At 40.6% G+C, this 26,702-nt stretch overlaps 1 protein-coding gene across 3 annotated transcripts in view; it reads left to right on the forward strand.

Moving 5' to 3' along the window:
- Positions 1–26,702, forward strand: part of GARRE1 (granule associated Rac and RHOG effector 1) — a 96,545-nt gene that overhangs the window by 17,272 nt on the left and 52,571 nt on the right. For 2 of the 3 annotated variants that reach the window (XM_054048577.1, XM_054048575.1), the window contains exon 2: positions 7,164–7,242. The exons of the other annotated variant lie outside the window; for it this stretch is intronic. In XM_054048577.1, the coding sequence (XP_053904552.1) occupies positions 7,225–7,242 (18 nt within the window). In that variant the 5' untranslated portion in view covers positions 7,164–7,224. The remainder of the gene's footprint in view (positions 1–7,163; positions 7,243–26,702) is intronic. 3 annotated transcript variants of the gene reach the window in all.

Consider the following 26,702-nt stretch of genomic DNA (forward strand, 5'->3'; position numbering starts at 1 on the left):
CAGCTAACACTTCAGGGAATGCATTGCCAGTCAGTCACTAGGAAATGTTTCAAACAATGTACAGTAGTAGATAGATATCTTCCCCATAAAGGTAGAGCATTTCTCCACCATCATTATTCCAATTATTTTTCTTCTTGCTTTGAGTGAGTAGCTTTGAATCAAGGTTTTCTCACATGCAGGTGTAATGTAGTAACAGTTAAGTCATATCAGCAGCCTCTTAAACTATTTTTAACTATTGTGTAATTATAGGCCTACACCTCACATTATTGAAGGCTTAGTTCATCTCATGCCTCAGAATCCAGCTTTTAATCTTCCAGCCCATATTTTGTTCTCTACTTACTTGCCAAGAAAGTCTGGCTCCATTAATCATAACACTTAAAACAAAGGAGTATGAGATACATTCCCCAATATGGGATATGCAGAGATGCACAATATTTCTGTGAAATCACTTAAACCTGCCATACAGTGTATGTAGAAAAGAACTCAAATACAATTTAAAGAGCTCCAGCAAGTTATTGATATAGAAAATTGTGGTATTACACCTGGGAACTCATTTTTTACAACAAATGAGATAAATAATTGTTACGCAACTTAGAAACTATATAAACTTAGTTCATTTAAGTCTGGGATGATCTGGAGTGAAAACATGTTTTGATGTTTCAAGCAGGACTTCAGAAGTTATTCTTCTAATTTCTGTACTTTCATATAAAAACTTGGAATAATATGAAACCATTTTTCAAATAATTAAGAGCTACTCTTGACAAGTAATTTTGTATTCGTTTTTGTTGAGCAATTTGTTGGAGACTAGGATGGTGCGACAACACGATGTAACTTGAGACATTTTTTTAGAGCAGTTATTGAAGGACCACTGGAAAATGGGAGTTTTGTTTGTTTTGTATTTTAAACACTATAGTCCCCTCTTTAGAAGTCTAAAGATTTCCTCCCCTAAAATCTTTTTTTCATTTGGCAAATGATTTTATTGATTAAAAACCGTCATAATTTTATCATGAGTCTAGACATATTTGGTGTTTTTTCTTAAAGCCTCAGCTCTTGCAGGCATTGATGATATGAGAATCTCAGCCTTTTATTTTTTTTTTAAAAGTTTCTAGTCATTCTGGCTGCAGGGAAGAAAAGCTACAAGTGTGGACCCCAAAGACTCAAAAACCAGAAGGCAAATAGAAAAAACTCCAAATATATTATCTTTAAAATCTCATGATATATTGGGGACTGACTTATAATATTTGAACGTTTGAGATTGACAATGCTATATTTAAAAATGCAGAAACAAAATATTAACATCTTTATTGTTACTGGTTTCCAGTCCATTTCTAAATCCAACTCAGGGATGCTGCTGTGTTTTATTCAAAATGCCTCATGGACTCATTCCTCTCCAATTTAAATTATATTCACCTAAACTTTTCAGCCTGGTTGCTCTATTTACTCTTCCAGCCTTGGTTTCCGTACCTTTCACTGCTGGAGGCCGTTCTCCCACTCTAGCTACTGCTTTTATAAAGAAATTTCACCCTTCTCAAATTTTGTCCCAAATCTTTAGTTCAGAAAGCAACGAACTAAAAATAAATTTTACCTACCAGATTTTCAGTTAAGTTCTAAACTTAAGCTGTTTGGTTTTCTAAAAAACCGATATCCTAAGATTTTCTCCTGTCTTAGATGGAAAATGAAAGCTGAAATAGCAGTTTTAAAAGTCACAGCTATATTGACCTAGGATGCCATGCCCAAAATGGGATGGAAGCATGAAATTGTAGACCGAGAGCATGGAACAAACATCAGTGGTATTTATTGAGACATGAGAGCTGTGAATATAGATTATTGTAAAATACTATGTAAACTTTAAACATTTTTTGCTAAACTCTTCGTCTCTTGGTATTTGAATTGGGAGTCAAACAATCCCTGTGGAACTCCTTGCCTGAGGAGGTTGTGAAGGGTAGGACAATAACAGGGTTCAAAAGAGAACTAGATAAATTCATGGAGGTTAAGTCCATTAATGGCTATTAGCCAGGATGAGTAATGAATGGTGTCCCTAGCCTCTGTTTGTCAGAGGGTGACAGATGGATGGCAGGAGAGAGATCACTTGATCATTACCTGTTAGGTTCACTCCCTCTGGGGCACCTGGCATTGGTCACTGTCGGCAGACAGGATACTGGGCTGGATGGACCTTTGGTCTGACCTAGCATGGCCATTCTTATGTTCTTATCCCCCTTTCCTGGTTTTGCCTCTGTGGTCAAATCATCTCATTCAGCTATGTCTAAAACAAGTCCAGTTAAGCAACCTTGTGAGCTAGTAGGGACAATTTGATTGTAAGCAAGCTTCTATACTGACCACTATTTTAACTAACAACAAATAGTGCAGATGTAAACTGGTGTAGTTTTGAGTGTCTGGGTACAAAGATGATGGGAACAATAGAAGTGCATCAAGATAATTAATGCATAGTTTCTGAACCCATTTAATTTAAAATGAGTACAGTGGAAGTCACTTGTATTCCGCAATCAATGTATGAGATTATTGTGCCAGTCACTTACTTTGGACACAGTGGGTAGGCATTCATGCATAATGGAGAAATCATTGTCCCTACTCCACAATGTAGCAGTAGGGAGCTGTACAAATTCCCTGTGGCATTGTGCTATATGGATCTTCATTCACAGCACACTGCAGGGTGTGAGGCAGAGGGTTGGCATATGGTTGGTGAACCTTCAACAATGTTAACCCTCCAAATATAAACCTACCACCGTGTTGTGAGTGGAGGACAAGGCTGCAGCAGACACCACGACAGCCTTGAGGCTACATAAATAATGGGAACAGCTCTTTTGGTGTTTCTGTAACCTTCGGAGGGAGGATTCCTTCCCCAGGGAGCACTCAAGCCAGATTACTTGGGTTTGAGTAGCAGGAGACAAGATTTGGCCCTAAAAATTCCTTTAATACCATCACAGCTCAAATTAGGTACAAGAGAGAATTACTGTTGATGACATACAATTCAGGGGCCAACCAAGGACCCTAATCCAATTAGGGCAAGAAATTCTACGCTACTAAACCAGATGATCAGTGCGTAAAAAAGAGGATCTTTAACAGGTTTGCATAAAGACTTGCTATAAGTATTTGCCATTGAGAATCATTATTCCACTGCATAATGAAAAACCTACAACTAACAAGACTATAAGATTAATGGCTACAAATATGCACTAACTATGTTGGGAATTGTTTTGTTTTGCAAAACCAAAATGCAACATATGCAATTCTAAATGTTTGTGTATTAAATGGTGTGTTTTCGATAAAAACTCAAACAAGTAAAACTATCTTTACTATTGAAGTGGAATACCATAATACTGGAAGGTCTCTTTGCAGTGAAGTCTTTCAAATTAATTCTAAAAATAGAATAAAATATTCAAACTCAAACTTAATTCAAAATTAAAATAAAATCTTCCTCAGTTGTGAGTGTAGGCTCACAAATTCTAAAATACTCAGTGCATTCTGACGTAGGAACCACAGTCCACAGCAGAAGAGAATATTTAATTTTAAAAAATGTGAGAAGGTTCGTGAAATGTGTGCTAGAAATAGAAAATAAGATTAGAGGTTATGTTTCAGACATGGAGCCTTCTCTGGTCTCTAGGGGGGAAAAAATAGAACAAGGTTGCTTCAAGGTCTGTAGCCTGAGGGAGGAAGGGGGAAAAGGCACTAATAAGGGCTAAACTGAAGGATAGTTGGGGAATTAAAAATAAATAAATGGATTACTCTTCTTGTATGTTGTATCCCCTTTCCTCCCATCATTTGTTGGTGTTTGTCTTGTCATGTTCAAAGTTTTCCTGAGAAGAAACCTGTCTATGCATTTATATGGTGGACGCAGTTGTGATTGGACTCTTTGGTTGCTACTGCAAAACTAATAATCCTTGTGGCTAAAAGGTTACTTTTGAAAAATCTAGTTTTATTTAAAATTTAAAAATACTGTTTAGGCCAGATCTGTATACTTGAAACTTGTGCCAGTGTCGTAATGTCACTTCAGGGATGTGGTGTGTCTCTGACATTTTTATACTGGCAAAGCCCTACTGTGGACACAGTTTTACTAGCAAAAAAGTGCTTTTTCCAATATAGCTTATTTCATTTGGGGGGAATGGTATAAGCTGTTGCGGCAGAAGCACGTTTTTGCCTGTATAAACTGTGCTTACACGAGGAGGGTTTGTTGGAATAGCTATATCAGCAAATATTTTCTATTGTAGACCTGGCCTTAAATGCTGATAAAGCATTGTTTTTAAAATGTACTTGATATGTCAGCTGGTATCAGATAAAGGAGGCTACAAAGAAATATTAATAATCTTGTTAACATTCCAATATTCATTAACAGAGCTACCACAAAACTTGGCTAATTAGATATACAGGCCTACTCTTCTGTTGGTGTGCATGCATAGTTCCTAGTAACATTGGAGTTATGTGCTTATAGATCTTAGTTTTCAGCAAGCTCTGATAAATAATAATGTTAAGCTTTCAGAATATTCAATCTTTGGTACAGTCACTTGTCTTAATCAACAGACTCCATCTTGTTAGGTAGATTACTAAATCTATTTATTAAAAGTTGATCTTTTAAGGTGTAACATAGCAGCAGCAGTATCTTGTGGGTTCTACTGGGGGAAAACTTAAGTTACACAACTGGAATCAGAAATGAAGGCTTAAAAGCAACATGAGGACAGATCATCCCTTCCTTGATCTGCTTGTGGTTCGTCTCCATGATACTATCAGTGCCCCTCCACCAACAGGGTCTGATGAAGCCCTCTCTTTGTGGGCCCAAGATTGCACTTTTGGGAGGGATAGAGGTTGGATGGACTGGGAGAAGTGGGGGGGGAGGAAGTGTTCACACTGTGGCCCTTCAGAACTTAAACTCTGGTTGTATTGCCTTTTCTGTCTAGCCCCTGCCGTGGTCTCAGGGAGCTGCAACAGCAAGGGGTGTCCTTATAATGGTGCCAATGGGGCAGCTGAGCCAGAGTGTGGGAAGGAAGCCTCTCCGGGGGGGAGGTGTCACTGGGGTAATGGGTGGGGGCATAGGGCCTCCTTCCTGATCCCTTGGGCTACCTACAGATTCTCTTGGGATTGGCTGTTGTGGGGGATGGATTTTCTGCAAGTGGGCAAACTTCTCTCCACCCCGACAGGACAAGAGATTACCCTTGTTGGGGGTATCCTTGCAGAGATTTCCTCCTAAGGAGACCCCTGATAGTTTTATTTAAATTAATTTTTCTTTCCACCGATATTGTGACATTTCTTGCTATAATTTTTTGTCCCAATATGTTTTGATATGGGGCTAATAATTGTTTGAATTGTTCATACTAGATGTTTAAATTAGCACACCAAATGATCAAAGGCTTTTCTTTGGAAAGATCAAAAGTACAAAACCAAAACCCAATAACTACTGTTGTCCCACAGGTATAAATCTTCAACAGGCCATGTTAGGCCATCATTTACAACTAGGCAATCTTGTTATTTTGCACAAATGCCCTAATAGGAATTTAAAAGCAGTTATGTCGACCAACCAAAAGAATGGAATTGAGCATGTTCTCTTATGGCCTTGTTGACTTTGACAGACTAACAGGAATAAAAAAACAGTATACATTTGGTTTTGTCACTAAAGTTAGCTGTGTGAATATGCAGAGGGAACAGATCTGTTGGGTAAGATAATGCCACTTACTGGTAATCACTTTTCAGAGTATAACCATCCTATCAAATCTGTTTCTGTAGATAAAGCCTTGTTATATACTCATTTGCCATACATGTATTAACTGTTTTTATTATTTGTGATGTTAGTCGGATTTTTGCCAAACTGTTATTACTTTCAGATACAGCAAACTGCTACTTCTGTAAATTAATATAGGTAGCTGTCTTCATATTTTGTAATATAATAGTAAATATTTCTAGAGTTCTTCAGAGGGCAAACAAAAAAGACTACTTTCAAGAATGCTGATTTTTAACTCTGGAATATATTTAGTCTCTCTTAAACAAACCTACTCCAACAAATTAGCACTTATATAAGTGACATTTTAATGATTGCTGTATGTCTTTCCATACCCAGTACTTTATGCAGTAGCTTAACACCTTAAGCTAGAAAAGTTATGCATGCTGCTTAGATATGTCAGCTGAATTCCATGTATGCTTTTGTAAGCAAAACAGCTGTTATAATAAGTACTGTACTTTCAAATCCTTCATATTCTTTACGGGGTTCTGTGCTAATTATGGAAAATGAGAATTATTTTTCTAAAGTGGGACTTTAGTTTTTTATAAAGCTCACTATGTTTTGTTGTGAAATAAATATTGTTTTCCTGCTTCTCTGAAAATTGCAATGGTCTCTAAACAAATCAGTCATTATCTTTTTAATATTAACAATGTTATCTTGTGTTTAATCTCAAAGTAAGTTAAATTAAAATTATAAAGGACATGTAAACAAAGTCCACCCAAAAAAGAAAATGTATTAAATTCCTAAAAACACAATATATGTATTACAATTATGTAAATATAGAAATAAATGTAAAAGAATCCCCCAACATTCATAACTCAGTGTGTGTAACTTCATATTTATATTGTTTAAAGTTGACATTGGTGCAACTTCGTGCACATACTGTGTGGGCACAGGATAACAAATTAATGCCATGGTGTAAAATAGGGAACAGTATTACTGAAGCTATTAATAGAAGGCACTACTTATTGAAGTCTCAAAGATTTAATCTATTACACTTCTGGGAAACGTGGAATGAAGCTCACTGGAAAAGTCTTGCCAAAGAAGGTTTAGGGACCCTCTTGTTCTACAATACTTATCTTTTATTCTCTTTTGTTCGTTATACCATTAATTATGTTTGTAGGAATTTGAGCATCTCTAGCAAGGATATTTTAGTTATCTGCAGGAAAGCAAGTAGAGGGATTAGATGAGCACAAAGCATTGGTTTTTTTTGTGGGAGAGGGATTATTATCTTGCAAAATAGTAATACATTGGTGACTGCACTTCTCATTTTTGTTTTGTTCTTAAATAGTTAGAATCTGGGCTCAAAATTGGATTTAAACGTTATAAATTAGTGTGCAATGTCCTCCATAATACTGGAGTGGCTTTTATGTGGGTTTAAATAATACTTGCTTTTTAAAATCTCGACTGCTTGTGACACTTTCTTTTTAAATCCTAGTTCTTAATGAGGAGAGCAGCGCTATGTTGAGGAGGAGCAAGGACCTTTTTTGTAATGAAAAATGAGGAATGCTTGTGAGGTATGCATACTACTATTTTAAGGGGTTTAATCTCTGAAATCTCAGGCTTCTGTGTCACCCAATAGTACCTTCATCAGCTGTTGAAGTCCATTTTAGATACTTCATTAACATAATGAAACTAGCGGATTATGTCCTGAATGTGAGGACAGCAATAAAACACTGTGTTGATTATTCTAAAATATGGCCTATCATAAAAACTTAGTTCAAATAATTGTTTGAAATCTTAGCTAACCAAATTACAGAGTAGCCTGTCAATTACTGCTATTTATGAACTTGCCAGTTGCAGTAATTTTATATCATGAGTTTGAGGTGCCTGTGGAAACTATAGTGTTTGCTGCTTTTATATCAAAATCAGCTCATATTTGCACTGGACTGCTTTGGTTTATTCATATATTGTAATGACTATGAATCAATACAGCCATTCTTACATCTTAAAATGACAGAATTTCCTACTGACTTCAGGGACCAAAGCCGGTAAATGTAATGTTCAAAAGTAATATGTAAAAATACATTTCTCATTAGTTTTAATTTTTCACTATTACATCTTTCTGCTAATTCCATAATTTTCAACATAAGAGATGAAGGGCCTAATCACCATGTCCCTATCTTTCCTACATAGAACATGGCTTGCTTTCCTGGGCAAAGCTCCAACAGTTCACTGGTGAATCTATTGCTATTCAAATAGAGTAAGCCTATAAAACATTTGAAAGTCTGCTTGTCAAAACAAGAGTTGTGGCATGGAGACATGAATTTCTATATTAGCTTGACAAGAAAAAGCTCATGTTTCACAACTGTCATGAGGCCTTTGGCCAACATATGTGCCGAGGTCAGCATTGTCCTGATATGATGTTTTCCTCTTTTTATTTTTAGAACTCAAAAGAATACATGCTATTTCAGAGTACAGAACTCTTATTTAGATAACCATAAGAAATTCCTCTTGGAAACAAGAGGGCCTGGATACTGGATTTTTTTGTTTTTGTTTTTTTTTTAAAGAGGGGAAATAGTGGGGAGGTGATAATATCAAAGTAAGCAGACACTATAAACTCTGTTACAAGGAATGAGAATTCTGGATCGAGCTTAGTCTTTTCCTGGTACATTAGTGTTACTTAATTTTGTTTAATATCCAAAAGTAGAGTGAATAATTTATACATGGAAATATTTGGCAGCTATAGCTATTTAATTTGTACATACACACATCAGAAATAACACTGTTTAAAGAAAAATCATATTTGTAAATTTTCACTGGGATGCAGTGCAGTCTAAAGGGAATGTGAAAGATACAATCTTAAGCAGCATTACAATGAAATCACAGAAGAAACATGTATTTGTGGAAAAAATTATGTGGGTATTGAGTTGCACTTGTATGTTGAGACAGATTCTTCTCTGCTACTCTTATTGTTGCAAACATCTAAGAAGGGCATTCCTCTTATTAGTCTTGTAGGTACTTTAATATTCAGGGCTTGCTGTGTGCCATCTATCTCCCATACTTGTAGTGTTCATATATATTACATAAAATCTCTCTCCAGCCACTCACTGAAGAGTTTTAAATGGCTAACTGAATTAAGATAATTTATATTCAGTTCATTGTTTCAATGTATTACTGACTAAAGTTGTGTCTATTAATCCTTTTATGTAATAGAAATAAGATCTAAAAGGTATAACAAAACCAAACTCATTAAAGGAGAGCCTGACTTCTAAAGGTCATGTCTATTATAAAACATGCCATGGGAATGCACTAACTAAAATCAGTCTATCTAAAAATATGGCTTAGAGATTTAGCAACCGTTTCAATAATAGTGCTCACTCAGATGTGTATAATCACATAAAAATAATGTAAACAACTATTTAATCTATATTTATGAAAATTAATTTCAATGCTTTCTAGAAAAGTCCACTTAAATATATTAAAAAGTGTTTTTAATTTATAAGGGGGGGTCGCATTCAGAGGTTTGCTATGTGAAAGAAAAAGTTTGAGAGCCACTGACCTAAATAGTAAACTATTAAAGTGCTTTCTTTGACCTCAGGTACTCTACCATGATTCCCAGTGTTCAGAATTGGAACTTTCTGCTTTGATATATATCACAAAGTAAGGCTACACTGTCACACTATCCATATAATCACTTTCCACAAATTAATAACACTAAATTGATTCCATAGAGACTTTGGTATCAGAATCCTATGCATTAAGTCACTTTCCCTGCATAATATAATCTTAACTCAGATTCTCAGATCTATATGATTTGTGTCAAAGTATAAAATTATTATGAATTAAATTTCTGTGGAGCAGCTTCAGGTTTGCATGTAATCTGTACAACTTTCTAAATATCCTTAAATAAGTCATCTTTGTTCAGTAAATACAGTTTTCCTCATAGGAAGTGATCATATCCTAAGGCTTTTCATATAATGAAGTGATTGAGGCAACTCCAAAGTGTGCTGGAACACTTCTAAGGACCAACTTCTGTGACCCTTACTCCTGTAGAAGAACAATTCACTCTGCAAGTAGTCCCATTAAACCATTTTCTTAAATGGGACTGGTTGTAGAGTATCGTGTTTGAGCATGGTTATCAAAAAACAGCCCTTAGTAAAGTCAGTGCAGCAGTCAGAAATCATAAGTAGCTTTGCAGAACTTTTTTTGCTTAGACTAAGGGCTTGTCTACATTTCCCCGCAGACTATGGGGTATGAACTGCAGCACACACTGAAGTATTGTGCTGTAACTGCCCTTGCTAGCACAAACTAAAAGGTTCATAGTTTGTTACAGGATTACATTAATGTGAACGAGATACCCTTTAGTTTGTGCTAGCAAGGTCTACACTGGGCAGTTACAACAGTACATCAGTGTGTGCTGCAGTTCCTACCCCTGTAGGCTGGCACTGCATGGTCATGAAGACAAGCCCTTAGTTCCAGTGCTGCTAAGGCTCAGGGTACCCAGAGTCTAAGTAATTGCTTTCTCACATTTTTCTATGTTTATATAAGGCAACAGGACGGACTACTTACAATAGTACTTGAATTTGGTTGTTTGACCCACAACCCTCTCCTTTTCTTGCCTTTCATTTCCTGAAGCCTTTGCACCAAATATAGGGTTTCATAATTAACAAAATGAGAGAAAAAGTTGAGGCTTTGGTATTGTTTGCTCTCGGTCATATTTTGATCTTAGAAGGGACAAACAATCCTGGACCTTCCTGTTTCCTGGACTGGAGAAATTCAGTATTGAGAAGAGAAGATGGAGAACAATCTAGCATCAGATAGACTCTTATCATGGGTGCTTTAACAATTTGTATAGTGGGGGTACTGAGAGCCATTGACCCAAACTGTAAAACTCTGTACGTTATGGAAACCACTTCAAGCCAGAGGGTACTGCAGCATCCCCAACACACCTAGTTCCAGCACCTATGACTCTTATTGTGGGTTCACTAGTTTCAACAATTTGCTGCCTGTGGGGCTGGGTTTAAATGGAAATTGTTTTGAAAGGAAGTGGTTTTGTGACTCTGGTACAGGGGGGGGGGGCTCTCTGGCATCTTTTCAGTTAGAAAATAGTCTGATTTTGGGGTGGAAAAGTTCAATGAAAAGTAGAATAAGCTGGTCAGATATACTTAATTTCTTTATTAAATTTGTAAGTTAAAGTACTTTGCAGTTGGTGGTTCTGTCATGCTATAGCCAAAACTGGATGAATACTTATGGTTCAACCCTGCTAAATCAGTTATGTTTGGACTGTTGTTAGGAGAGTCCATGGATTCCATGACTTTTCAGTGTTAGATTAATTGAATTAGACATTTTGAGGATTTTTGTGGTTTGATATGATAGGTTGTTCAGTTGTTTACCATCTTGAGAGCAGTAAAGTTAAACCATTAACTTCATGAGAGTCTAGAGGAGAGCAGGAGCCACATGAAAGCACCTAAATACCATGGTGATGGGTGCCAAATGAATGCTTGTAGTAGTAGTGAAACTTTATGAATTTTCTTCTTCTGAAGCATCAGCAGAGTTAGGCCAATAGTGTTTCTTTTTAGGGCATCTCCACTATTCTTAGTTGTGAGCAATTACCACAGCAAATACACTGTTCTTATTGGCAAAACGTTTTTTGTTGAAAACATTTAAAAAATAAGGGTTATTTTTCCTTCTCTTCCTTCAGCCATTAATGGAGGACATACTATTACTAGTGCTTCATCAGGAATCTATCTATTCAGTTTAAGTGTAATGGATTAGTTGATCTTTTATGTATGGAAAAACTGTAATAAGTTAGTCATGAATACCAATGCCTTCCAGATGTTACTTTGTAATCTGTTGTTTCATACAAGCAGGTACTTTAAGCAAAATAAATATGAAAGAAGAAACTCAATTTCTAGATGCATGTTACGCACTGTATCACAGATAACAGGCGGTGGTTTGTTTTAAGATGCTTTGATAAGGGCACTAGGTACTTACTTTTGCTCATATTGCCAAATTAAACAAAGTATCTGTAAAATGCTGCCTCTAAAGCTATGATATGATATGGTATGATAGCTTGAAAGTACTGCAGTATTTCAGAAGCTAACTGCTGAACAAACTACTTAGTAATGGCTTTCAATGGACTAGATTAATTCTCAAGTTATGGAGAAGACTCCTACAAAGTGTCTGGTCTTTCTCCATCCTCCCCCACCAAAATCCTGAAGCTTCTATTGATAGCAGTTTTTCAGGGCAGTGTCTTGTGTCTGTATGTTTTTGTAAGCTATCTATTACCTCTGATCAGTATTCTAAACCAAATATCAGATAGCCAAAGTAAAATCATTAGCACAAAGGAGTTAATATTGGCTTGTTTTGGGAAGGTCACTTTAGAGATCCAACAAAGCTATTCCCAAGAACATTTAAAACCCAGCTATATCTTAGCAATAGTGATACTATGGCTTTGTCTGAACTAACCTTTACCCCTTAATTTTCTATCACTGGCTTAGTTCTGTGAAGTAGAAGTCATGGTTGGAGAGCAAGCATAGTAAATTCACTAAAACCCACTTGTTGTTTCTAGACCTTCATTTTTATCTCTATTGATATAAATTCAAAACATTTACAAATAAACTTGCTTACTAGTTACAGGTCTGATTACATTTGTCTTTTACTTTAAGGTGAACAACTTATTTTACTACTTGAATCAAAATTACTACTTGTTAAAAAGTATCTTGCACCAGCCAAAAACTAGGCAAGGAAATTACTAGTAGTTTATCTTAACAAAAGGTAAAATTGCTTTCAAGACAGTTAAATTAGAAAAGGTGTGTAAAACAAAATGTACTTCTTTTATGTAAATATTTAATATACAGATAACTAATATTTGAGGAGGACATAAATAGCTCTATATTGTAACTTTTTACAGAGGTTACCAGGTTTAGTCAATAGATTGGTTATTACTATGCTTATGACAGTTATCTTCAAAAATCTGTCATTTAGAATTTACTTGTGTAGCCTGCATATGTTCTTCGAGTGCTTGCTCACGTCGATTCCAGTCTAGGTGTGTGCACGCCTGCGTGCACAGTCGTCGGTGATTTTTGCCTTAGCGGTATCCATAGGGTCAGCTGTGGCACCCTCTTGAGTGCCGTGCTCATGTGTCAGTATATTAGGTGCCGCCGGCCTTATGCCCTCTGTTTCTTCCTGCTTGTGGCAATTGGTCGGAGCGCTTCTTTCCCTTGCCTAGCAAGTGGTTAGTGGTTTCTCCTTCGATTCATGTTTTAGTGTTTTGTAAATATTTTTGTTGACCGTAGTTAGCTTAGTGAAGTAGTTGTTAAGCATTGTAGTTAGTAAGGGTATGTTTACACTGACCAGCGATCAATCCACTGGGGGTCGATTTAGCAGGTCTAGTGATCGCTCTCCAATCGACTCTGGTACTCCACTGGAACAAGAAGCATAAGGTAAGTCAATGGGAGACTTTCTCCCATCAACCCAGCGTGGCGTAGATGCCGCAATAAGTCGACATAAGCTACGTTGACTCATGTAGCTGAAGTTTCGTAACTTAGGTCGACTTAGCCCCGTAGTGTAGACCAGCCCTTAGTTAAGGTCCCTGTGGGGACTTTGCCCAGGCGGGGCATGCTCTGGTCTCCAGGTTTTAAGTCCTGTGCTGACTGTAACAGGCCTATGCCTGTTAGTGACCCCTATAGCAGCTGCCTGAAGTGCTTGGGGAATCACATGTAAAATAAAAGTGTCGCACCTGTAAGAACTTTCGGCCCAAGACACAGAAGAAGCACGACATCCGTTTGAGGGCCCTCCTCTTGGAGGCGGCTCTCCGTCCGGCCTTGGAGCTGTCCTGGCCAGACTCGACTCCCAGTACTTCTACCTCATTGTGCAGTGCATCCCCGGGACCGGGTTATACCTGGCACCGCTCCCCTTCACTGGTGTCTAAGAGGAAATTGAAGAAGTGTGACTTGGCACCAAGCAAGAAAAAACAAGGGATGTTGGGTAAAGGACCCTGTTCGGATTGCCCACCCGCCCTGGAACCACCTGGGGGCGCCTCCCCATTGGGCTTTCTAGCCCCCTGAGGGGTCTGCCACCAACTCCAGGGAGCAGTAGAGGTAGAGATCCCAGACTCTTGGCAGAGCCGCTGTACTTGCCAAAGTACTTCCCAGGTCCTCCCGGCATCCAGAGAGCAAAGTCTAATCTCCTAGCACAGCTATCTCTGCATCTTGCAATGACCCTAGCAAAGGCTCCCTACAAGGGAAAGCCAGCCGTAATAACCTCCCAGAGGGCAAGCGAACGCCCCTGATCCCCAGAGCCGAGGCAGCGCTCTCAATCACCGCACTTCAGATATCTGCGTCAATCCAGGTCGTCGGTTCGCGGCTTCAGATCGCCAGAACCATACTCCTGGTCTCCGACCTGTTGACGAGGTTCACCCAGAGGGAGATACCTGTCACTGTGTGGCTGGTACTGGTTATCCTCCCGCCAACCGTCTTGACGACATGGGTTGCTGACACCTAGACCGTGGGAATGTTCCCCAACACGGTACCAATCCCCCTGCTCCCGGCCCTGATCTGCTTATTCAAGACATCGTTCACCTACAGTGATGGTTAGCTGCCAGACTCAGGCATTGATGGCCTCACTGTGGTCATTGGAAGGGGATTCCTCCGGCATGGAAAGGGAGTTCAACCCCTCACCAAGGTAGAACGGCGTGACTTGGCACCTGAGTCTGTGTCCACCTCCATGATGCTATCTTGGCAGCAAGGCCAGTGGCTGGCGCAATGGCCCTACTGGAGTGCCTGGAGCATGCCGATTATGACAATGCCTCCTTCCAACCAATTGTCAGTCGCCACTTCAGAGAAACAACAGGAACGGTGTGAGAAGCGCAATCGAATGCCGGGGTGGAGGAGCGAGTGCCCACCACAAAACCTTCCCACATGAGGGATGAAGCCCTGGACCCTCCCGTGGTGGTCCAGTCATCCTCATCCTCTCCAGATGAGGCAGTTGCAGGGCCCTCCCACGCTAGCCCACCAAACGATTTTAAAGCGCGCACCAAGCCCTGCTCTGAAGGGTGGCCATGAACTTAGGCCTACAGGTGGAGGAAATGGCGGAGCAATCGGAAACCTTGTTTAATGTGCTCTCCACATCAACCCCTGCGTGTGTCATGCTCCTGGTGCACGATGGGGTCCTAAAGATTGCCATAGTACTCTGTGAAACTCCGTCCTGAATCATGCCCACCTCCAAGAGGGCTGAAAAGAAGTATTTCGTCCCAGCCAAGGGATTTGAATTTTTGTACACCTACCCTCCCTGGGGGTTGTTGGTTGTTTCTAAGGCCAACAGGAAAAATGGGCAATCCAGTTCTACTCCCAAAAATAAAGAGGCCAAGAGGCTGGACCTTTTTGGAAGGAAAATTTATTCCACAGCCAACCTTCAGTTCAGGGTTGCAAACAACCAAGCACTTTTCAGGAGACATAACTTTAACTTATGGGACTCCCTCCATAAATTCAAGGACTCCGTGCTCCAGGATTTGGCCCAAGAATTCGGGGTCCTTGTTGAGGAGGGTACTACAGCGGCACACTGCTCCCTTCAAATGGCGTGGGATGCAACTAATTCGGCGCCCAGGGTGGTCGCTTCAGTAGTGGTCATGAGGCGCAATTCTTGGCTTCAAACCACAGGCCTGTCCCAGGAGATGCAGTCCTCAATCCAGGACCTCCTGTTTGACGGGGTTGGACTCTTATCCCTTTCATCGATTAAGGTCCACTTGGCTGTTATATCAGCCTTTCACCCTGTAGTCCAGAGCAGGTCAGTCTTCAATCATGGTCCAGTTCCTGAAAGGTCTGGAGGTCTGTTCCCACGTCTGGGACCCCGTTCCTTGTTGGGATCTGAATCTAGTGCTGGCATGGCTCATGGGGGCCCTGTTTGAGCCATTGGCTTCCTGTTCCCTTCTACTCTCTTAGAAGGTGTCATTCCTGACGGCCATAACATCTGCTCGTAGGGTCTCTGAGATTAGAGCGCTTACCTCAGAGCTGCCCTATACGGTGTTTTTCAAGGACAAAGTCCAGCTGCAGCCGCACCCAGCTTTCCTGCCCAAGGTTATTTCACAGTTTCACATGAGCTAGGACATGTTCTTACCAGTTCTCTTCAGACCCATGAGGCTTTGGGAAGAAAACCATAGATTGCACTCTCTGGTTGTCAGGAGAGCACTAGCCTTTTATATCGAAAGGACCAAGCTGTTTCATAAGTTGATGCAGCTGTTCGTCGCAGTAGCAGACAGGATAAAAGGTCATCTGGTGTCCACCCAGAGGATTTTATCGTGGATCACCGCCTGTATCTGGTTTTGCTATGAACAGGCGATTGTAACCGCTCGCTCGACTAGGGCGCAAGCCTTATCGGTGGCCTTTCTGGCTCAAGTGCCTATTCAAGGTATTTGCAGGTCCGATATCTGGTCATCTATCCACATGTGTACCTCTCATTATGTGCTTACCCAGCAAGCCCAAGACAAAGCTGGCTTCGACAGAGCAGTGTTGCAAGCTGCACGACCGTGAACTCTGAGTCCACCTGCAGGGATACTTCTTGTGAGTCACCTAGAATGGAATCGACAGGAAAGTACTCGAAGTACTTTCATAACTGTTGTTCTTCAAGATGTGTCACTCATGTCCATTCCATTACCCGCCCTCCTACCTCTCTGTCGGAGTTGTTAGACTTAGCAAGAAGGAACTGAGAGGGCATAGGGCTGGCTGCCACGGCCGACCCTACGGATACTGCTAAGGCTGAAATCTCCGACTGTGCACGTGGGTGTGCACACACCTAGAATGGAATGGACAGGAGCAACATATCTCAAAGAAAAACAGTTATGAAAGGTAGCGGGTAATTGTTTTTGTTGTTGCTTTTTTACCCCTTTTTTATATTTTTTTGAATCACATCACTATCCCTGTAGTGAAGCTTTGTGCTGAACTACCTTTGCAGAATTACATTTATTTATGTTACTTATCAGTCAGAAATTCCATTATTTTGTGATCCAAAATGTAATCATAATGCTGTTGGCACTATGAATTCTCAAGTTGAGAGTACTGGAGAAGTTGGGATTGAAAGTAGAATTGAAATTGCATCAGTGGAAAAATGGGGTTGAAATTTGCCTTTTGAATGCTAATTTAATATTTATTCCATTTCACTTCTGGTACACATTGGTGTTAATGTCCTTGTGAGCATATTAGAAGAGTATACCTACTCAGTAGAGCAGGGGTAGTCGATTGTTTTTTGCTGAAGTCCAGTTTTCTTGTTCAAGGTATAGTCAAGGTCCAGACTCCAGAGAAAATTATTTTAAAAAACAAATAATGATAAGTAAATAAAAAGATTTCAGGGTCCATTCAAAAGCGTCTAGTGGATTTGGCCTGCGGTCCACCTATTGACTACCCTTGCTGTAGAGGCTAAACTTGCTCTATAGCTGTGGATTTAATATACATGTTTAACTCAGGATACTGTAAAAACAGAAAACCAAAACCCAGCTACACAACAAAAGATGAAAGCCATTTAGTTTAAAAGTTGTTATACTGATGTTTCTCTTCAAACCCAAAACGTTTTTTTTTCTGTAGTTGGAGGTATTTCCTTTTCATTCTTACTATTTTTATAAAATAGGCATGGATGGTATTACTTTTTTTTTTTTTTAAGTTGTTCCCTTAACCTACATATTTTCTAGGAGCCTGAAACTTCATCTAAAAGAAATAATTTTCAGGGTGTCCATACTAGTTCATTTGGATCCTTGACTACTACTGTTTCCTCGCAAAGGAGGGACAGCCAAAAGTTTAAAAAACAAAAACAAAAAACAAACTAAGAAAACCCGATTCTTCCTCCCCCCACTAGGCACCCCCCTACCATCTGACCAGGAAACTGACTTTTCCATTTGACTGAAGCTTTGCTACATTTTACCATCTCTTGGTTATTTCCATTATGCTGTACATGTGGCTACACTTGAAGACCACTCACATGGAAACAAAAATATCTAATAAATGCTGCTTTTTCTTTGCAATTGCACATGTCCGTTTCATTTCATGTAGGTGCATGCCCAGTGCTCTGTTGTCAGAGATTTTTCCCTCCGCAGCACCTGTCAGGGTGCTGCTTGTGCCCTCTGCTGCCTCATGCTGCTGTGCAATGGTATGAAGGGCAGAGCTGCTCCCAAATCCACCCCCAGTTCCTTCTTACTGTCCGTGACAGTTGCTGGAACATTCTGTCTTGCTACCACTAGTTTCCCTTGTTCTACAATTACATATAGTATGTGTGCTCATTAATACACCTCTATCTCGATATAACGCTGTCCTCGGGAGTAAAAAAATCTTACCACGTTGTAGGTGAAACCGCGTTATATTGAACTTGCTTTGATCCACTGGAGTGCGCAACCCCGCCCCCCCCCGGAGCACTGCTTTATTGAGTTATATCCGAATTCGTGTTCTATTGGGTCACGTTATATCGAGGTAGTGGTGTAGTTAATAGTTTTAGTTTTAGAATAGCTACGTAGTAGGTTTCCTTTATTGAGGTACTTTTTTTGTACTCTTCAGCTCCCACCATTTGGGTACTGGAACCCGATGCTGGGGCATTCCTTGGTTCCGAGGCTTCAAGCCCTGTGATGTGTGCAAGAAGCCGATGCTGGGTAGTGATTCACACTCCAGGTGTTTGAAGTGCCTAGGAGAGGCTCATGTCAGAGACAGGTGCCAAATCTGCAGGGACTTTAAGACCAGAACTAAAAAGGACAGGGAAGTCAGACTAAAATACTTCCTCATGGAGGCAGCCCTGGGCGCTCACTCTGAGCCTCCCTATTTGGGATGTGTTCCGAGTATGTCTGCTTTGGTTAGGAACACTCCTGTTTTGACAGACTCTCAGTGCTGGTCTCCTTCTCCGGTAATGAGGAAGAGGCTCCAAAACACTGTGTTGAAGGATTCAGTATCTGGGAGATTGAGGTCCCTAACACTACAGTCCAGAAAATATGCTGCAATGAGGTTAGAGTGCACTCAAGGCCAAGGCACTTGCTGGTGCAGATAACAGCTCAGGCAGGGTCATTGACTCTGACGCAGATACCAGTCTCGTTGAGACAGACTCCTAACGCAGCATCATCTGGCTCAGCTGTGCAGTCTTCATTGGCTCAGCAGCTGCAAGAGACCATCCTAGTGCCGTCGATATCTGAAGCATAGGCTGTAGCACACAGTCTGCTGAGTCTGTTGGTACCGGTTTCACTGGAAGTTCAAGAATTATCCTGCCTGGCACCAACAATCACTTCTCAGGATTTGCCATCTACTAAAGTTGAGCATCCAGCACCGGGGGCACCACTGGATGGTCTAGTACCCCCGTGTATGGTGCCCTCGAGAGGCAAACAGTCAATGATATTACCAGTGCCCTCTTGGCCATTACAATGCACAGATGATTCAAGGTTCATTCTCTCCTCTAGTTGGGAGCCATAGAGGAGTTTCCTCAACTTCACAGAGGGAGGGGGTTTTATTCGCACTATATCCTTATCCTAAAAGCAAAATGAGGTCTAAGATCTATACTAGACTTGCAACAGGTCAACAAAGACCTAAAGAAAATTAAGTTTCACATAGTTACACTGGCTTCCATTATCTCTTACCCTGATCCTGGTGACTAGTATGCTGCCCTTGACTTAAAGGATGAGTATTTCCATATGGCAATACATCAAAGCCACTGGAAATTCCTCAGGTTTTTAGTCAACCAGTCCCACTACCAGTTTGCAGTCCCACTATGTGGACTGTCCACAGCCCCCATGTGTGTTCACAAAGTGCTTGGCAGTGGTGGTGATGTTCCAGAGGAAATCAAGAATTCAAGTGTGTCCCTGCCTGGACGATTGATTGGTGAGAGGTCAGTCCATGGGCCAAGTGCTGTCCAGCATGGTTGTGATCCAGTCCACCTTTGGCACACTAGGATGGCTCATCAACAAGGAAGAATCAACTCTATCACCTGTACAAAGGATAGAGTTCGTAGGAGAAGCTTTGGACATTATGGAAACCAAGGCCTTCCTCCCAGAAACCAGTTTCCAGACTATCACTGCCATTTCTTTAGTTCAGAAGGCCCACCCCACCACAACAGTAAAGAATTGCCTCAGCCTTCTGGGACATGTGGCCTCATGTACTTACATGGTTCGGCACTCCAGGCTTCATCTCAAGAATCTGCAAAGGTGGCTGAGCTTGGTGTACGTACTAGTTTATCATCTGAACACAGTGGTTTGTGTGCCTACACAAATCTTAGACTCTGGACTGGTGGACACACCCATCCAATCCATTTGCTCCTCCTCAACCTACTTTGACCTTAGTTATGGACACTTCCACCCTAGGTTGGGATGTACCCAGCTTTTAACTCTCCACATAAATATAAGAATTGAGAACCATTCAACTCGCTTGTCATACTGTCCTTCCCCATATCAATGGACAGAATTTGCTAGTACTTACAGACAATACAGCAGCCATGTTCTATGTGAATAGGCAAGGAGGGGGAGATTGACTCTGCTATGCCAGGAAGCAGTGCTGCTGTGGTACTTTTGTATCACCAATTCAGTCTTTTACCTTCTAGGCATCCAAAGCAGTCTGGCAGACTGGTTGAGCAGGTCTTTCACCAGCCACCAAGTAGTCTCCTTGCCCAGATGTAATCAGGTTCATTTTCTAACTATGGGGCATTTGCAACTAAAATCATAGAAGGGACCTTGAGAGGTCATCTAGTCCAGTCCCCTGCATTCATGGCAGGACTAAGTATTATCTAGACCAGTGGTCTCCAAACTTTTTTGATCGCTCACCCCTATCAGTAAAAAAAAATTTGAGCACGCACCCCCCTGCCGCCTCAAGCAAAAAAAAAAGCCGCCCGGACTCCCGCCCGAACTGCCGAAGCGGCGCTGCTTCAATGGCGCTCCTCCTGCTGCGCACCCCGAAGGATCCTCTTGTGCGCACCCCACTTTGGAGACCACTGATCTAGACCATCCCTGACAGGTGTTTGTCTAACCTGCTCTTAAAAATCTCCAATGATGGAGATTCCACAACCTCCCTAGGCAATTTATTCCAGTGATTAACCACCCTGACAGCTAGGAAGTTTTTCCTAATGTCCAACCTAAACCTCCCTTGCTGCAATTTAAGCCCATTGCTTCTTGCCTTTCCTCAGAGCCTCAAATCAACAGGACGTGTCATCGGTTTTGTTCATGAGCAGGTCAGGGTCCAGGATCTCTGTTGTATACTTTCCTGTTGCCCTGGAGGGACAAGCTTCTGTACTCATTCCCTCCTGTTCCACTCCTATCCAGGGTGGTGTTAAAAATCAAGCAGGACCACACCCAAGTGATACTCATAGCACTAGTGTGGCCTCCACTCTTCTGAGCCTCTCAGAAAAGTCTCCTTTGATGCTACTGCTGGACCCGGACCTAATCTCACAGGACCACAGTAGTGTCCTCTGTCCCAACCTAGAGGCCCTTCAGCTGACAGCCCCTAGATGCTCTGTGGTTGACGCCTCAGGAGATATATTCAAAGTGGGTGCAAGATTTGCTCTTGAATAGAAGAAAACCTTCTACTGGGTATATTTACTTGGCAAAGTGTAAGAAAGTCTCCATCTGGTCCCTGCAAAAAGAAATTTCTCTGGTCTGGGTTCAGTACAATATGTCAGACTGTTATATCTGAAACAGCAAGATGTGGCCATTAGTTCCATCAGGGTCCTGGCAGCTAAGTTCTCTCTAAGCTGCGCAGCCACGCAGCAGGCTATCAAGGGCCGTGCAGGCAGGGAGAGGTGTCTCTCTCCCCGCCGCAGCCCTGGGGCAGCCTGCACCCCAAACTCCTCATTCCTGATCCCATCGCAGAGGCTGCACCCCCAGCCAGAGCCCTCACCTCCCGCCCACACCCCAACCTTCTGCCCTAGCCCTGAGTCCCCTCCCGCACTCCAAACCCCTCACTCCTGGCCCCATCCCAGAGCTCGCACCCCCAGCCAGAACCCTCACCCCCCTGCACTCCAATCTTCTGCCCCACCCCAGCCACACATCACCTCCATATTTGTGCACATAATAAAATTCATTCTGCACATAGACATAAAAAAATTAGACGGAACACTGCCTGGCAGTTAACTCTGCTTTCCACCCTCCAATTGGTAATTAGTCTTTTTTTCCAGTCCCACATCAGTCAGGCTTTTGAAGGGTCTGGACCAGTGATATACCCAAGTAAAGGCTCCTCTTTCCCCCTTGGCACTTGAACCTCATATTGGCAAAGCTAGTGGATCATCCCTTTGAGCTGTTAGCTACATATTCATTACTTCATCTCTCAGACAAGGTAGCCTTTTTGGTAGTGTTCATCTCGGCCAGGAGAGAGGATGAATTATGTGCTCAAATCTCTGGACCGCTGTGTATAGTCTTCTGCAAGGACAGGTATACCTATGACATCATCTGAAGTTTGTCACCAAACTGGTGTCTCACTTCCACAACAGTCAGGCAATATATATACCCACTTTCTTCCCAAAACCTAATTCTCATAAGGATGAAGAAAGACTCCACACGTTATATGTTAAGAGAGGGTTAGTATATTACTTGGACAGGGCTAAACCATTCAACTGGTCTGCAATCGCCACAAACGATTGCAAGGACAATTTAAAGGGACTTTTGGTCTCTTCTCAAAGAATCTCATGATGGTTCTCTTCTTCCATTGGCTGTTTCATAGAACAACTGTATGAAACTTCTCTGAACAGGGAGCTAGCATGTTCAACTGGATCTCATACAGACTCTTCTGCCTTTCTAGTCCAGGTGCGTATTTTGGACATCTGTGGAACTGCAACTTGGTCTTCAGTGCATACCTTTCCTCCCATTATGCCATCTCTCAGCAATCTAGAGAAGATGCCAGATTTAGACAGGTAGTCCTTTGATCATTATTGAGGTAGATTCCAATCCCACCTCCAGATCGAACTGCTTGTGAGTTATCTGAAGTGGAATGGACATGTGCAGTCATTCAAAGAAGAAATGGTTACTAACCTATTCCATAACTGCTGTTCTTAAATATGTGTTTCCAGAGTCTGTCCAGTAAAAAGGAACTGAAGGGGTTAGGAGTGGCTCTGCCCTTTTAGTAGTGCAGGGCCGTAGAGGGTTGCATGCACTGCCCCAACAGGTACTGCTGATAGAAAAAGCTCCAACAGCAGTGCACTGGGCGTGCACACACTTGTACACGTCCATTCCACTTCAACACATCTTGAAGAACAAAAGTTACGGAATGGGTTAGTAATGGTTTTTTCTCATGTTGAACTTATTACACTTGTGCTGTAGAGATCAGAGATTTCCCTGGCTACCAACTTGTTTTTAATCGGAATTCTAGGTGTTGATCTAGGAAGCCTTAAGGTTTGGATCCTGGCTGCTACCTATTTTAGGTCTGATCCAAAAACTTTTCCTTTCCACTCTGCTTTCCCACCCACTCATATTAATAATTCAGGCAGCTGAGATGCATGTTCATAAGTTTTCCGATTTTGAGTTCTGGGGATGGGGGAGCAGGGGTTGGTGTGCAAATTTTACTTTTTCATTATTGTGAAGTCTGAATAACTCCACTGGCATCAGTGGAATGATTTTGGGTTCACACAGGATTTATATTGAGGAATTTGGCTGGGTGTATGCTCTTTGGGAGGCCCTTGACTCTGGCAGTTTGCTGACCTTCAGGCCTTGCAGCAGGCTTTGTTTGCTCAGGCTTTTCCTGAGTAAGTAGTCTGACTGGGTCCAGTGTGTGTGTTGTTTTTTTCTCTCTTCTTTTTGGCTTGGAGTTCTCTTTTGAGGAATTAGCTGAATGAACTTAGTTACATTCATCTTTGACTTTTTAAACTATGATGAATGTACCTAGATACTGATGGGCGCATGTCTTACAAATCTAAAATTAAAAAAAAACAAGAAAAAAAACCCTAGTACACCATTTGGAAATATGATGTTCTTTTTAAGAGACTTACAAAAAAATGTGCCTGAGTTGCCAGACTCTGATATCATATCTCATTCTTATGTATGAGTTATGACCGTAACTCCCCACACACTGAGAGGATAATAGACCCCATTGAGAATACAATCACATCAGTTTCAGAACTCTAGTCAGAGCCCTTTTTTTTTTTTTTAAGTCACTTTAATGATCCACAGATTTCACTAGAGTTGTCTACAAACGTCTTACATGGGTACTAAATGGAAATGACTGAAAGGAAATCTATTTTAGTCAGTCAGTATCCACTCTGAGCCTTATTTATTTTTCAACTCCTAGATTCCCGTATCTGTAAATCTATTTTTTTTATGTTAATAGTACATAGACAAAGTAATTTTACTATAAATACATACATCAAGGAATTCAACTTCGATTTGTAGTTAAATAGATTTTTCTGGTACTAACTTCCTCTGGCTCATTTTTATGAATATCACCATTGTCTCCAAAGTGTGGTACAAACTGCATATTTACATTTTTGACTGTTAATATGCTGTTCTTGCATAGTTATAATGAAATCCTTTGAGTTCTCTCTAAAATGGCAGGAGTTGGCTGATATAAAGTGCAAACTGTTGTAATATGGAGCCTACAGATTTTTCAGAGTTACACTGGATTCATGGACTCAGACAATAGCATGAAAAAATGAGTGAAAACAATGTTATCGACTGAAGAAAAGCTATAGAAAGGGGGAAAAGGCAGAGAGGAAAGATCATTCACTTTTATTTTGTGCAATATATGTTGCAAATTTCACTGTGGTGTGTGTAATATATGCATGTAGTATTACACACATACTCAATGTCAAGCATAACAGTAAGGTTTGGAGCATTCTTCACATTAAGATTAGATTATTTTAGGGTACTAAGGAGTTCCAGGTGTCCTAAAGGTTATCTTACATTGGTTTTACTTATGGATATGCCCATGATGGCACTATTTAGAAATTCAATAAGAATGAAAAAATTATTTTGTGAAACTTGAGTCCCAAATTATAACTAAATTTTCTGCTTGGAAATAGTTTATGTTCTGAGCATGAGTGTCAGTTCTCTTTTAACAAAAAAAATTCTGACAAGCAAAGTCTATATATGTCATATTCAAAGCATTGAACTAGCACATGGGGATGTGACAATGAAGTGTTATTCTGATATCTTTCTTCAAGCAGATAGAAATAAATACAGAAATAAAAATACTTAAAAATCCTAAAATTTTGGCCAAATGTTTTGTTACCATTTTGCTCTTCAGAGTAACATAAATATCCGCTGTGTGTACAAATTGATAACCTGCTCTCTTGTTCTCAATACATTTGTATGCAATCAGGAAAACTGACATTTTAATCAAGCTTTCCCCAGGGCACTGTAACTTGTCTAGCAAGGAGGAAAAAAAATACATCACTGCATTTTGAAATGTTGAATTGGGAGACTGAGTGAGAAAATAATCCCTGAAAACACACGTTAATACTTCAGTGTAACACTTGAAACAAAAAGCAGTAATAGTGTGCATATGGAAAAAGCTAGCTAGCATTTTTAAAAGTGGCTTCTAAATTATTGTTCAGTATCTCAGCGATAGCCACTACTGGTTATGGTTTCTTGAAAATACTCTCTTTTGGGTGACAGCTATACTTATTGATCATTATTTTAATGTCAGGTTATCCTTCCCACTGTACTTGGATCCATTCTTCCTCCTCAGTTAGGAGACACCCTGCTCTTTGTCTGAGCAGTTGGTTATTGCCAATTAATATCAAACATTTTCAATATTTACATGAATAAATAAAAATCTCTTGAGTATGAAAATAATAGTGGAAAGTTAATTATAATGAATGCTAAAATCTATTTTTGCAATAATTTTGAAATGTCATAGCTTTCATATACTAAGTTGAATCAACAGAAAAAGGAACATATGTTCAAGAATGCAAATGCTTCTCACTAAAGCATCAGAACTGTTTAATTTTTTTAAATGTTTTTTAAACATGGGATACCATTTATAAATCATAACCACTATTGCTCCCAGAAGAGCATCTGCAAGCATATTGCCTTTGCACTATCAAGTTGATTATATTTATAGAGAGACAAAAGTATGGTTAATAATTATTAATAGTTTAGCTATTGTCTGACCAAATTATTGTGCCTGGCATTGTACCCTCTGACAAACCCATCTTTGGTGGATTGTCAGAGGAAGCAGTTTCCACAAAAAGTGAGGGCCATCTGCTGATAAAGTTCTGGAAAGTACATTGTAAGGAACTCTGACAGAGGTGCTCAATTAAACTTTACTACTGGGACAGAGTATAGACTGATAGGTCAAGGTAGTTCTTTGTATATCTTAAAGGTTTTATTTTATACTCCAGGGGGAATTTAGCACCAAAAAATTAAAAATTCTGCACTGAATATTTTAAAATTTTGCATATTTTATTTGTCAAAATAACAATATAATCATGCGAGTTTCAATTATTTTGATAATTTATTTCAGAATACCTGTCAGCAAGTATGTCTGTAACAATACATACAACAAAAAAGATCCAGGAAATGTGTTTTTGACAAATAGGCATATTAATAAAGAATTTTGGATAATAATTCATTTAAAGTACAATACATAAACATATTTCTTTCCCCCTCAGAAGCAGTGCAAAGGCTTTGGGGAGTCAGGGATAACAGACAACTTGAGGGAGAGGGAAGTAATTGCTGGGAAGGAGTGTGGGAATGAACTTGGAGGGTTATTGGGTGTGGGTGAGAGAAGTATGGAACAAGTTTTTATTTGTGGGGGAGGGATTGTTAAGGAGCTTCCTCCATGCAGACCCTGGCTGACCCCTAGACTCTCTGTCAGGCACATGCCCCTGTCCCCATGTGTCCCTGCACCCCCTGCCCCTGTCCTCATTTGGCCCTGCACCTCCACTCCCATTCAGCCCCCCACCCCAGTCTGTCCCCCACTAGCCTTTCTGAACCACAGTGTTTAATTCCCCCCCCCCCCCAGCAGCCCAGTGTGCCCCACGCTGTCCATCCCCTCATGTCCTGTGCCTCCTGACCTGGCCCCTCGGGCAGGGCACTGTGAGGAATACAGCCTCTTCTCTTCCCTATCTGCAGTTGGCGCTGCTCCTGCCTGGGAGCAGC

Source organism: Malaclemys terrapin, chromosome 14 (genome assembly GCF_027887155.1).
Source record: "Malaclemys terrapin pileata isolate rMalTer1 chromosome 14, rMalTer1.hap1, whole genome shotgun sequence".
Taxonomy (NCBI): Eukaryota; Metazoa; Chordata; order Testudines; family Emydidae; genus Malaclemys; species Malaclemys terrapin.